The following is a 14,668-nucleotide window of genomic DNA, read 5'->3' on the forward strand; positions in this document are numbered from 1 at the left end:
AAATTAAATTATCATTTTTAATTATTTAAATTTATTATTTCTTATATTGAAATTCCACTTAATAAAATAACTTAAATGAATTCAAATATTCTGGTTTTCGTTTTACAATGTTTCTTACTTTATTGTATGGAAAACGCTAGAATATTTGAGTATTAATTTGATTTTTAGAGTTATTATTCTTAAAGGAAAAAAATCTCAGCTTCTGACCGCACTATGTTTCATTAAAAATAAATTTGTATCCATGTAATATCTCCAGAAATCTAATGTAATATTTGTGTATGTTCACGGAAAAAATACAGCAAACAAATAATGTGTTTGGGGGCAAACAATTCACTTTTTCAATACAAACTCCTTAGGTCATGTTAGCTCGATTAATTAATTTAATTAAAAACATTCGCATAACATAAGACAACAATAAATAAAAACTCACATCAGAGCCCGGTTGAGGTTTAGGCCTGGGTTTGCTAACAGGGGGACAATGTTGCAGACGCAGCGTTTAAAGGCTCCCACCTATGGGTCTATATCAAAGTGTGAACCTTATTTGGTTGAAAAGCTTTGTAACTGCGGTTAATCTCAAACGTCAAATTACGGGTAGTTCCATCAAACAATGTAGCTAAGTCTCTCAAAATACCGAAAATCGGGAGGTACCGTTATATGGGGACTAAACAAAAAAGTGGACCTATGTTGACGATTTTTAGTGAAGATGTTTTGTGACCACTGAGAACCTCAAACGTCAAATTACAGCTAATTGGGTTAAAAATTGTAGCTAAAATTCTCAAAATACCGAAAACGGCAAGGTACCGTTATATGGGGCTATACGGAAACATGAACCTATGTTAACGATGTTTAGTGGAGAACTTTCGTGACCACAGATAACCACAAATGTCAAATTACAGCTAGTTCGGTTAAAAATTGTAGTTAAACAGGGAATTCGTTTTGAATGTTCTTTAAGAATTTAATTCGTTCAAAAAACCGTTCATTGAGGCATAGATAGATATATGGGACTTTTTCAAAACATGGGACTTTTTTAAAACATATTAAACCAAATGCTTTTACACTTTGATAACTCAAATATATTTCCTACATTATGTGGATACAGCTAATTCCGTTGAAAACTATACCTAAAACCTAAAAGTTCACTTCAAAATACGTGAAATTGTTATATGGCTATACGAAAACGTGGACATTCATACACTCCGGTTCATCTGAATAGAACCAACCAATTTTTGCCTACAAATACCGTTATATTTAACGATAAGGGAGAGATTGTAAATTATAGGTGTGTTCGTTTACGTGATAATTTGTACAAATTTGCACAAATTGTTACGAGATGTTGTTCGTTTACACAATTATCCAGCAAAAGAGAGCGAATTGAGAGAGCACTTTTGACAGTTGTGTGACTGAGAACTTACAAATTCTTGCTGGGAAAATTTGTCCAGTAAGAATTCGTAAGTTCGATCAGCTGTTGAATAATCAGTAGATTTGAGTTGTTTTGTTGTAAACAAAAAGAAACAAGAGTTGTTAAAATACAAATTTATATTTGATTTTTTTGCCAATTGGAAAATTTACGGACGGAAAAAAGTAAGTAAAAATAAATAACTTAAGACTTTCGCTGAACTTTTATTTTAGGTGGCAAAACAAGTGGAGTGACTGGAACATCTTTGAATATGTCCAACCCGTTGTCATTTGAAGATTCTGAAGGAACAGGTATTTGTTGCAAATTAATGGTAATTGATTTGTAATGTTTACATTTTAGGACAGGCTGTGGTCGTGCTTAATGCCCCCTGAGGCTACATCGAAATAACGGCTTTGGACCCCAAGTATTTTTGAACATCTTAAGGTTATCTCCCACACAAAAATTGAAAGGTGCAAGAGGGATAGGATTTAAACGAGGCACCCAACAGTCTTCAAACATTTTTGGCTTTGTTTAGAATAGAAGGTAGCCCTCCGTCTTGCACACTGAATGTCCTGGTACGATTCTTGGAGCTTTGATACTATGGAAATGTACCCCATTGAAATAATAGTTTGACCTCAAGTATGTTTGAATGAAATCCCTTTCGGACTTTTTGGAGCCGATTAAACCATACCCGCCAATCTGTCTGTCCGACTGGCTGGAACGCAGGATAACTCTTGATTTGTTCCAAATTTGATTTGATGTAATATTTTGTCCAAACTTAGACCAAGTTGAATCAAGTCCGGAACTTTGGAATAATAAAATTTCTTCCAAACGTACATCGACTTCCAAGAGTGTTTTCATTAGAAACATCTGTCCTGTTTACAGTGATGTAATGTGTTTCGTGGACAAGTCCATGCTTTCTTAATCCAAACTTTTGCGCACCGTAATATTTGTTTCACACTTAAATCAGCTTGAAATTTTTATACCCTACACCACCTTGTGGCAAGGAGTACTATGTCTTTGTGCATTAGTTTGTAACATGCAAAAGGAAACGAGATAGACCCATAGTTCCGTTTAGGGATATACATAGAATCACTTTCTGAGTCGATTTACGCATGTCCGTCTGTCCATGTATTTTTCTAAACAAAGTACAGGTGGCATTTATCGTCCGATTCGCATGAAAATTGGGGAAGATAGTTTTTTGGCCAAAGGACGAACGCTATTTATTTTGGTAGAAATCGGTTCAGATTTGGATATAGCCCCCATATATATTTTAGCTCGATTTAAGGCATATGGTGCAAGAAAACACGCTATATATGTCCTATTTCAATTAAATTTGGAATGTGCGACTGTATTTACTCCAGAAATAAGTGTGCCGAATTATATAGATATCGGTTAAAATTTGGATATAGCAGTTTCCTTTCATTATTTATTTCTTTTATTTTTCAATTCCTTTTCTTATTTTTCAGCGCTCGAAATTACGATTTTATTTATTTGCGCCAATCTCTTTGTTTTTATTGATCAGCTGTTATCTTACAAATGTTTTGTAATGTGCTGTTCGTTTACTTTTTGTATTTTTTTCTCTTGTGAGAGTCAAATTGCTCTTTTTTTCTCAGTCACTTTTTGCTGAGTAAATGTTACGGGAAAAGTAAACGAACACACCTTATATTTTTGTGGAAATGTGGAATAGCATATTCCCTCTCTTTCGTACTTATAAACTATCAAATGTGACTTATCTGTAATTTTATTGTGGTCTTGAAAATTTTGAACACCATTCACTATAAAATTTTGACTTTATAAATCGCTTCTACCGATTTCTTCATAAGAATATTTTTTGGAGCTCAAAGCATCGATTTTTATCATATTACAAGATCCTAATGCTAAGTTTACATTTACGAAATCCACTCGATTTCAACTGTCAATTCCATAGCTCAAACGTCAAATGAAATCCAGATGAGATATGGATTTGACAGTTGAAATCGAGTGGATTTCGTAAATGTAAACCAAGCATAATACAAATTTATGCCCAATATTTGTTGCCAATCAACACTCACGGCCTATATTTATAATTATAGGTAGCTTCTTGCACAAGTTTACCACATCCGACAACGGATTTGTGTAAATTCTTAGGGTGGTTCTATCCTGATGAACCATTAAAAAAACATGCTAATATTTTGACATTTTTTCATAAAGCAAGTAAAAAGTACCGTTATAACGCATATGTGAAACATTTTAGGTATTGATAATGTCGGCTAGTATATACTCCACATTTCCACAAAAATATAATTTACAATCCCTCTCCTATCATTAGATATACACAGAAAAAAATATTGTAGCCATTTGATAAAGAAATTCAAAGATTCAATCAAAAATTTATCGATTTTCCGGCAATAAAAAAATTGTCATATTGACAAAATTCGATAAAATTTTTTGATCACAAAGTAAAAATACATGTTGATAAAATAAAATTGTAATATTGATTAAAATATTTATTGATTTTTTTTTATTTTGAACTGATAAAACATTTCACATATTGACAAAAATATTTATCAAAATATTCCACATTTTGCTTGATAAAAACAAAATATTTTCTTGATTAAGAAAATTGTTTAATGCATTTTTTCCAATCAATAAAAAAATATTCATATTTACAATTATTTTGTTGTTTTTTGTTAAATACAAACCCAAAAGCCACAAAAAAAGATACATACATTTATAAATGGTGGTGTTTATTTATTTATTATTTGAAATGCCAAGAACAAAAGCAACACCAGACGCATGGGTACATAAAAAATAACAGATGAAAGATAGAAAAACGGAATGGAATAATTAATAACAGAAGTACATAATTATTTAGTGCCACACAATAATTTTAATATAAGAAAACAAATAAATCACTTTTAAATATAAAATACAGGGAACATCATTGAACGTTGTGAAATAAAACACATTCTTCTGCCACATTGAACATCATCAGCGGAAAATGGGTATCTGTAATGTGAGAAATAGTACATCCATATATATTTCAAATATATAAAATGTTTTGATATTATTACCAGTATCACATGCGGTTGCTTCTTTGCCCAATAAAATATTCTTATTATCCTTTTTCATATTCGTGAATTCAATTATACAATGTATTGGGCATTTAATTTAAAGGCACCTTTACTTTAAGAAAACACACAAACATTGAATTATTTCTGCACTACCGATCCACACAGAACGACTGCTTTAAAGAGACTGCCAAAAATACCAAAAAATTTTATCTGCCTTTCTTAACCACAAACAGAACAAAAAATGAGAACTCGTACCTTTTTTTCTTTCCCTCTTCTTTTGTTAGGTTCATAAAAATCAGCAACAAAAAACAGTAACAAACTTACATACAAGCCTTCACCCGAGCACAAATAAATAAACAAGCCAAATGCCACACAAAAATTCCATGACCATGCTTTGGAATATACATAGCAACGATACTCACATCTCAAGAAAAAAACACAGCACATTGTTGTAGCGCTCTCTTTATGCCCTAATATTGTTGTTTCTCTCGCTCTTGAGAGCGAGAACATGCGACAAACGTTGAAAACCATTTTAACTACAGAAATTTATTAATAACCATAAACAAATTTCAATAAATTATTTGTTTGAAATCGTTTATTGATCGCTTTCTAGTAACATTTTCATGTTTGATAAAGATTTTCCCCATATATTCGTAATATTTTATCGTCATTCGACAAAAATATGGTGATAAAGCTTTTAATCAAAATTTTCATGGTGGCTTTTTTTTTGTGTATGTAACTGTGTTTGTAGGCAAATTGGTTGGTTCTATTCAGATGAATCGGAGTGTATGTCCACTCAATTTCAATTTACACAAAATTTGGACAGAAAAAGAAAGTCAAATATTCACGCTGACATTGTAGAGATTGAATCTCAGTGCTCTCCATCGTACGGCTGGAGTGGTATAATGACAGAAGAGAGTGCTGGTATGAATCTCTGGCTGATTTGTCTGGTTTTGCAATTGAATAATTTTGACTCTTTTCCATACCCCCGGGACCACTAACTGGTGGATTGATTCAGTCAAGAAGTGAGTGTGCAAGGCAGCAGCTTGGACAAACTGGTCTAATGTACTTTAGCATAAACATCGAGATGTCATTTGTCACTAAGGCTTTTGATGGTTTAAATTTATTTATTGCTTTGGTGTAATCTGCATGGAAACTTCTTGATTGAGTTTCTTTGCTCTCTTGGTCTGCTCAGTTGGATGAACCAGAATTGTGCATATTTTTTTTTTTTTGACCATAAAGTACAGTACACATTGTCAGTTTTGAATGACGATTTTTCGTAATTATCGATCACTGTCCAACCGTCCAATAACAACATAATATTTTGTGGTTGCATGATGAATGACAAAAATGAACGGCCACACTAGCAAGCAAACTATTATTTCAGCAAAGCTGTCATTCAAAACTGATCATGTGTAAACAGCTTAAAGGGTTTAGGCCACTTATTGAGCACGAAAAATTAAATTTTTCATGATTTTTTTACAAGAAATCTACCAAACTTTTTTAGAAGATTTTGTTTTTGTCTGGTAGATCATACCATGAACTACTTTCGGATTTTTTTCGCTGAAAAATATTGCACAGTTTTCTAACAAATGGCCGAATACGAAACACTGTTTTTACTAAAGCAGTTTGCGGTGCCCACTATAGCTCAAAAATGAATAAACCGATCAGCATATGTTTTTGTGGGATCATTAAAAACCTAATAATCTAATACTTAAGCGAAACGGAATTAAAACTATCGATTTTTTAAAAAAAAGTTGTGATCTGTCAAAGTCAAAATTTCGATTTTAACAAAAAAAATGGATAGTTTTTTCACCATAAATCCGTCAAATTTTTTTTTTTTAAAAAAGTCTCTCGCTTAAGTACTAGCTTTTTATATGTATAATAATACCAAAAAAACGTATGAATATCAGATCATCCGTTTTCGAGCTACAGTGGGCACCGCATTCCAATACGCAATTTTGAGAAAACCGCGTTCCAAATTTCGATGTTACATACAAATCACAATGAATTTTCCCTTTCTCAGCTAATTTTTGTCCGGTCGACTCGAAACTTTTTGCAACATATTTTATTCTACCTTTACTTTAAAAAGAGCCACAACCGCTTAAGGCTGCATTATCGTCCATTACCAATCACTATGTGTCTTTTTTACTTGCTAAATCTTACTAGACAAATTTTCTCCAGCCACCTCTTGCAAATTCTGAGTCATAAACTACAGCATCCAGTAACACAGCTACTATCGTTCCACCTCAATTTTATGGCTTGACTTATTTTACGGCAAATGAATGGACATAGAACAATTTATCAAGGTAATAACGACCAGTCTAAGTGTTAATTGAAATAACTTAATTTGCATACATACTTACGCGTATATATGTATGTATCAGGTCGTTGTTCTAAGTAGAATTAAAGACCTCTTAAATGTCTATATATACGAACCTGCGTTCATTCACTTAGAACATACAATTAGGTTAAATTGGAGTTTTCTGTTTAAAGCATGCTTTATAATTAAAATTAAGATTGTTATTCTTTAGATTGATAAATCACTTTTTCTTAATTATTTTATATATATTTTATACCCTCCATTATATTATGACAATCTTAATTCCGATTCTGTTTGTAACTCATCGAAATAAACATATGAGAAATAACTACAAAGCCTCCCAGTCGATTAAAATAGGTGAATCAAATTTTATTGAAAAGCATTTTAGGTCAGTAGAATCGAAAATTAGTCATATAGGTCCACGTTTTTGAATAGCCACCATATAACGGTATCGCCCGATTTAAGGTATTTTGAAATTTTAAGTCGTATTTACCAACTTAATTGAATGTTAATTGGTATTAGGCTTTTCCTAATGGTGGTTAATAGTACGTTTATACATGACCGGATTTAACAAACCCACTGGGTTTCAAATGTCAATTCCTTTGCGTATACATCAAATAAATCCTTATTAAGAAGGTTAACCCTGCAAAAGGCTATGATGACACTGCACGACGACTTCCAGTTACACACGAAAATAAAAGAAGTAGCCGCCATGTACAGAAATGCCAATTCATCAGTACTTTACAATAATAAAAATGAACCTGTTTTTGAAACCCCTGAGAAGAAAACATATAGAAAGAATACATTCAAAACTTATTCAAAGATCCTAGAAGATCTGATAACGACTAGCGCATATTACTGCAAACGACAGGCGAGGCAATCACAAAGAACGAAGTTGAAGATGCAATAAAATCCCTCTGAGAATGAAAAACCACGGGTCCTGATGAAATACCTGCTAAAATACTAAAAATGATAAATGATGACAATATTGATCTGTTGACAAAACTATGTATTTAACCACATTTATGACACCGGAAAATACCCCCAGGATTGGCCGAAGTCCACATGTATAACCATTCCAAAGAAATCTCACCCCGAAAGATGCAACGACTACCGACTTATTAGCTTGATGAGTCACACCCTGAAAATTAAACATAAACATAAATAAGGTGCCCCTTGGTCCAAGGGTGGTGTTCCTGTGTTGAACCACTATTGAAAGTGCTATCTTTAACTACTAAATTTTATTTCTATTTATTAATTCAACGTAGTCCACCAAGGCATATGCGAAGTCAGTCTGGCTGACTTCCGAAACGTCAGTTGCTTTGTATTCGTGCATGAAACTAGGGGTTTTTAGATCGAGTTCCCCACTACTGCAATTTCATAAAATTACTCAAGTATTGAACTCGATCTAAAAACCTCAGTTTCAGGCACGAATACAAATCAACTGACGTTTCGGAAGTCAGCCTCTATGTGTCAGCAGATTTTTTTCTAATTCATGTTTCCATTTCTTCTTCTTCCAGAATACACAAAACCTCTGGCGAAATACTAATCAACGGTGAACCGCAAGATATGAAACGGTTTCGCAAAATAGCACGATATGTCCTGCAAGATGATCACATTAGCCCCTATTTTACACTCATGGAGACAATGATTTTTGCTTCCAAACTCAAAATGGACACGATATATAGCAGGGAACAACGCGAGCAGGTTATCAATGAAATTTTGGATATCTTTGATTTGCAAGCACAAGTCGATACATCGGTTGCAAATCTATCGGGAGGACAACGAAAACGTTTATGTATTGCATTGGAATTGATTGGTAATCCTTCAGTATTATTTCTCGATGAGCCAACAACGTAAGTTTGTACATTGAATAAGTTGTAATATTATTAAAATGATATTGCCTTTTCAGAGGCCTAGATGAATTTTCGGCATCACAATGTATTCGACTTTTGAAAAAACTCGCAAAATGTGGAAGAACCATTGTTTGTTCGTTGCACTGTCCATCGGCCACTCTATATCAGATGTTCGATAAAGTGTATGCCATGTCCCGTGGCCAGTGTATCTATCAAGGACCCGTCAATAATATTGTACCCTATTTACAACAATTCGATTTGAATTGTCCTCAGACATATAATCCAACAGATTTTAGTGAGTGTAGATCGAAATATTTTATTTTGTTAACTTTGCGCGTCTTTTTTATTTCATCATCTTATTGTGTTTATCATTTTACAAATACATAGATCTTAAGACTACTCAGTAATTGATATACGTTTACAGAGTTGTATTTTCTTTGGCAGTGATGCCAAGTTGCAAATTCTACTACAATTTGGATGTTATTTCTGTAACTAACAATTGGCTTTTGTTTTTTATCGTTCTTTTCCAGTTATTGAAGTGGCCACAGAAATCTATGGCGATTTTCAAAAAGAATTGGTCGAGGCAATTGAAAATGGAAAAATTTCCAAATGGATACCGACCTCCCCACCAAACAGACTGGAAACTAATCAGCTTCCGTGTAAAAGATCTGTGTCCGAGTCCATATCATATTTTGATAACTTATCGGGCTCTAATAGTACTGAGGCGGCGCATTGTAATTCATGGTGGAATGAATTTAAAATATTATTTGTCCATCTGGTGCGTCAAATGTGGCGTGATAAGGTATGTGGAATGACACGACAGGAATTATTCCAGTACGTATGTAGATGTGTGCGGTCAGAACATTTGTATAAAGAATCGTATTTTAAATTAAGGGCGCGTGCTCTTCAGGTTTGGCTTTGCTTTAGGAAATAATAACTAATGATATTTTCTTGTTGCAGTCGAATTGTAAAATGCGTATTCTCATACATATCCTGTCGGGGCTATTGATTGGATTCACCTTCACGAACGTTAATAGTAACGCCAAAGTTAGCATTTTCACCTATCATTTGGCGATGATTGTTATTATCAAATTTTTCTTCCTGCCGATGATGCCTGTGCTGGCAAGTGGTAAGTTTGTTATACTGATATTTCTAAATCATTGTCCTTCGCTGATAGTTTTGAGGATATGAAGTTTTTCGGGTTTAGATGTTCTACATCCAGATTTCAGTTGCCATCTGCAACCCCATTTCTCAAAGCAGAGGGTTGACCTTGGCAATTTAGTTTTTCGGCGATCCGACTTGAAAGGCCTCTGTACATAAACTGCAGGGCATTCTTGCCAAGTAATTTCTGGAAAAAAAATAATAACAAAATACTTCAGAATCAAATTCGGGACAACAGCTTCACACCGACTACGGGCGCTGTTAGTGACTTAATTCTGAAGCAGAGTCGGTAATTGCTCAATCTCGTAAGGGAAAGTGCATCTCTAGGACAAAGTCGGGAAAGTTCTCCTGTGAGCAATTGGAGAAGACATTCCTCTGCCGGACGATGACATGAACACGACGGTCTTCCCATTTCAATCAAACCCAGACGTTCAGGTAGCAACCCCCCTGGGAGTGGAATGTCGGCCAGTGGCGACAGACCTGTCCTTCCCAGGCAGGACGCCTTGGTGCTTTAGGCTATGGAGGAAGAGATGGATCATTCTTTCGCACATCCCTAATCATCCCAAGAGTAGTAAGGCCCGAGAGCCAAAAAACAAACACGACTATAAAAAGAGCAGTAAATTATTTCTCCGAATTTGTGGATAAAGCACCAGGAGAAATCTCACAGGTAAAATTCGGGGAGATAAGGTTGAAGCTGCGCTTAGTGAGGCGTCTCGAAAGAAAGTATCATCGCGTTTGGAAGCGTTGGCTAGCTATCGATCGAATTAGTGAGGCGTATCGAAAGGAAGTATTATTACGTTTAGAAGCGTTGGCTACCTATCGATCTGTAGTGGAAAAATCTTCATCTCATTCAGATTGTCCACTGAAGATATGAGAAGGCAGCCTATTGTAGTTCTCAGGCGGCGTTCTGAATAATTTGAATATATATTCGCGGACCACACTGGCGCTGCTAAGCTTAAGACAGACCCTGCCCATCGTGTTATATGTGGTCAAGAAGGTTTCTTTGTCTGCACCCTACGCGCTGACGGCTTGGGACTTGAGGACATTGTTCCTGTGGCATGCACGGACGACGTGAACATGCTGTCGAATGTGACTACAGGAATTTATCTACCATCCACCTTGACATTCAGTTCAGTACTCACCTCCGCAGTTTCCGTAGTGAACAGAGTTGCCATAGATTTAGTGGTGGACGGCATAGGGGATTTAACACAGTAGAGGTAGAGGTTAAACAGATCCGGATATATTACCCCACCTTTAGGAACTCCCCGTTTTACTCTACAGGGTTTGGACTTCTTGTTCCTGAATTCTACGTACGACTATCATACACCCATGCTGATGATCGGTAACTGGATAGCTATTTACGCTGATGGCGAGGATTAAAGTCTCAGGTGTCTGCTACGGGTAACAAAAAAGAAATCTATCTGTACGATTCACGGGACAAACCTGCTCATTTTCCAGACTATGGGAACTATGTGGGTGGCTAGCGACAGGTTGAGAACATTAGTGAGATACTCGACTCCTCGCTCTGTCACTCCCGGGGTGGTCGACCAAAATCACTTGCACACTTCTTCGGATCATTCAGCTTAACGTTGCGAAACGTGATAGAACCTCAGTCTTCCTTTTTTTAGGGTTAGAGAGTAACTTAACCGTTGGGGTTGGGTCGACGAAGCTCATCGCCCTCATTTGCTAATCCCGTATCCTCTGCTGGGAAAATTGGTCTTACTTCGGGTATTCGACCAGCAGGTATATGGCGAGCGGCTGCCGCATTGATGATGTCTCGGAACGTCCTCTCTGCTACCCGAACATCAGAAGGGTTTGGCAGACCTCTGAAGCGGTGATTAGTGAACTCTATGAAAATGGGCCAATTAGCTTTCTCATGATCGATGAAAGTGCGACGTTCAGAAGTTATGAAATCGGACCGACTTCTGGTGGAGACAGTTATGGGGAGATGGTCTGACCCAAGAGAAACGACGGGTTTCCAGGAGATGCCATTTGTCAGACCAGGTACACGATGGTTATATCTGGTGACACCCTCCGCTTATTCTGGTAGGGGCATTCTTATTGCTCTGCTCAGCTAGCACTATACCCCTCTGGTCATTTCCGAGGACCGAATGACGCAACTTATGATGATCATTAAAGTTCCCCAGGCTAATGTTGCGCCTATATCCTCGAGTGCAGCTATTTATCGGTGTGACTTATCTTACAAGCGAGATAGGTCTGTATTGAACAGACTGGTGCAACAGTAAAGCTAAAATATATCTTAAATTTTTTCTATTCTTCCTTATTTTTTCAGTACCCCGAGATATGATGTACCTGCGGCGGGAATACTTTAATCAATGGTATCGTTTAAGTGCATACTTCATGGCGTTGGTGAGTGCACAGCTGCCAATGCTAAGCGCAATGGCAGTTATTGGGTCAGCAATAATTTATTTCTCGAGTGGTCAACCGGTGCAGTTGTATCGCTTTATGTTCTTTGTTGGAATTTCATTTTTAATCTCCATGATGGCGTCCAGCTTTGGCTTAGTTTTTGGTTCCAGATTTAGTGTGGTGGTAAGGTTAATTGTAAAAAGAAGAAAACATAAACTTCTTAACACCCTCTTTCCGTTCTTTTCTAGCATGCTCTATTTTTGGCCCCCTACGTAATGGTACTGATGGTTGTCATTGCCTCCTATGCAGTGGAACGTAACGAACTCTCAGGGTGGGAACAACTGTTGCTCCAAAGTAGTTTCTTAAAATACGCCATAGATGGTTATCTCTATACTTTGTTAGATTTTAATCGTCCCAATTTCCCATGTCCCCCGAATGAAATATTCTGTATAACCGCAAAACCTAAATATATTCTCAAATTAGCAGGCAACTTGAAGCCTAGTTATGTGTACTCCGTCCTAGGATTATTGGGATTCTATTTGTTATTCACATTTATGTCCTACGCGATATTTAAACAGAGGTTACGTAGTTGTAGAAATTCCAAAGGAAAACTGGCTGGAACTTTAAGGAAAATATTTAATTTTAAATTAAGTAGTAATTAAGTGGTTATTATAAATGTCTTAAGTTAATTAATGTACATACATAATAAAGGCGTTTGTATTTATTTTAATGGTGTGTTTCATTTTTTTTATTTCCTGAAATTGTTGTTCTGCCCACTTACTTGAAAAAGCTTTCATTTTAAGCTAACAGCTGTTGTGAAACTTAGAGATAAAGCTTTCAAAGTTTCATTTATATTTATTCTCTCACATCAACAGCACAGAATTGGTGGTTGCCAGTATTTTTTTTAGACCCGCAATTTCATTAAATTCCAAATTTATTGATGAATAACGGTAAGGTAAGGTCTCAAAAGTAACAAATATTTGTGTGCCACAATCTGACCAGCAAAAATTTTTCAAAGGCAAACAAGAAAACAGATGATTTTGGAAAAACAAAACTATGTATTTGGAAGCAAAAAAAAAAATTTAACCAAATTGCTTTTAATGTGAACACCGTCCAGCAAATATTTTCCTCCTTTAAATAAAAGTTTACAACATTGTTGCTATCGGTAGAAGAACTTTATGACTACTTTTTATTGGTCTCTAATTTACCGAAAAATATCGGTAATTACTGAAATTATAAGCATTTAAATTTTACCGATTTTTGTCGATTACTCAAAAAATGAGTTGGAGAATCGCACAACTGTAGTGGGATTCTGTAATTCATTTTTGCTGTTATCGATAATTGTCGGTAAAATTAAAATGCTTATAATTTCGATAATTAACGAAATTTTTCGGTAAGTTAACGATGAATAAAAAGTAGTCGCAAGCCTTTACCGACACAAACAGTGATGTCAACTTTTCTTTATGTTTTTAGTCATAATTTTGCGGTTTAATTTTACCGATTTTTGTCGGTAACTGCAAAAATGAGTTACAGAATCCCACTACTGATCACATTATTTTACGCTAGGAAGGGTTAGGTTAGGTTTAAGGATTTGTAACCATCTAGTAGTATAGTGTAGTGTTCATCCTGTGTAGGTTATTGTTGAAGATTTAAAGATGTGAGGATGTTGATGCGGTACAGTGAGATGAGGATGATAGAGTAGAGATGATGGTGAAGTACATGTAGGATGAAGATGTAAAGATGAGGAGTGTGATGCCGAAGTATAGATGATATTGTGCTGACAAATAGTAGAAGAAGTCTGATTAGTATTTAATAGTTAAGGACCATTGCCAAGCCATGACAGATGTTTGGCAAAGTTGTGTAGAACAAGAGTGTCTATCTCAAATCTACGCAGTGTTCGGTATCTCTTTGTTTGCAACAAGGGGCACCGACAAAGCAGATGTTCGACAGTCTCTATCTCCTCCGCATCTTCACATTGTCTGCAGTAGTCAATGCCACTGTTATCCCATTTTGAGTTTAGAGATCCCACTCTGCAGTAACCTGTTATAAGTCCCACCACGATTTTCATCCCTAACTTATCAAGTGAGAGGAGGGACGCCGTTCTTCGACGAGAGACCACGGGCCAGGTCGCCTTCGATACCCTACAACCAGGTTCCAATAGCCATCATTGATGTGCCCTCTGATTGAAGATCTCCCGAAGTTTGCCGATGTAGTAGCACATCTGTGGCCGGACGGTTTCATCAACTGATAAGTCCATAGACATAGAGCCACATGGAGCTAGTTCATCTGCTACATCGTTTTCCATAATGTTGCTGTGACCCGGAACCCAACATAGCTTTACGTGTATATACTGCAGAGCTTTCCTGCAATCAAGAATAGCTCTTGAATTTATGATCCATGACTTAAGAGTCTTGAGGACCGTCTGACTATCGACATATATTGTCACCGATCCTGTAAGACTGCCTTCAAGCCCTTTCACCAGTTCAGCTGCTTTCCTTATAGCAAGAAT

At 35.9% G+C, this 14,668-nt stretch overlaps 1 protein-coding gene across 1 annotated transcript in view; it reads left to right on the forward strand.

Annotated features, from left to right (window-relative positions):
• LOC141406094 (ATP-binding cassette sub-family G member 1-like) overlaps positions 1–12,889 on the forward strand; it is a 31,844-nt gene extending 18,955 nt beyond the window's left edge. Inside the window, exons 3-8 of the mRNA XM_073991170.1 lie at positions 8,296–8,631; positions 8,688–8,926; positions 9,162–9,433; positions 9,592–9,760; positions 12,086–12,342; positions 12,408–12,889. Coding sequence (XP_073847271.1) covers positions 8,296–8,631; positions 8,688–8,926; positions 9,162–9,433; positions 9,592–9,760; positions 12,086–12,342; positions 12,408–12,821 — 1,687 coding nt within the window. The 3' untranslated portion in view covers positions 12,822–12,889. The remainder of the gene's footprint in view (positions 1–8,295; positions 8,632–8,687; positions 8,927–9,161; positions 9,434–9,591; positions 9,761–12,085; positions 12,343–12,407) is intronic.
• The last annotated feature ends 1,779 nt before the right edge of the window (positions 12,890–14,668 follow it).

Source organism: Musca autumnalis, unplaced genomic scaffold (genome assembly GCF_047663935.1).
Source record: "Musca autumnalis isolate F117 unplaced genomic scaffold, ASM4766393v1 scaffold_5, whole genome shotgun sequence".
NCBI classification, from domain to species: Eukaryota; Metazoa; Arthropoda; class Insecta; order Diptera; family Muscidae; genus Musca; species Musca autumnalis.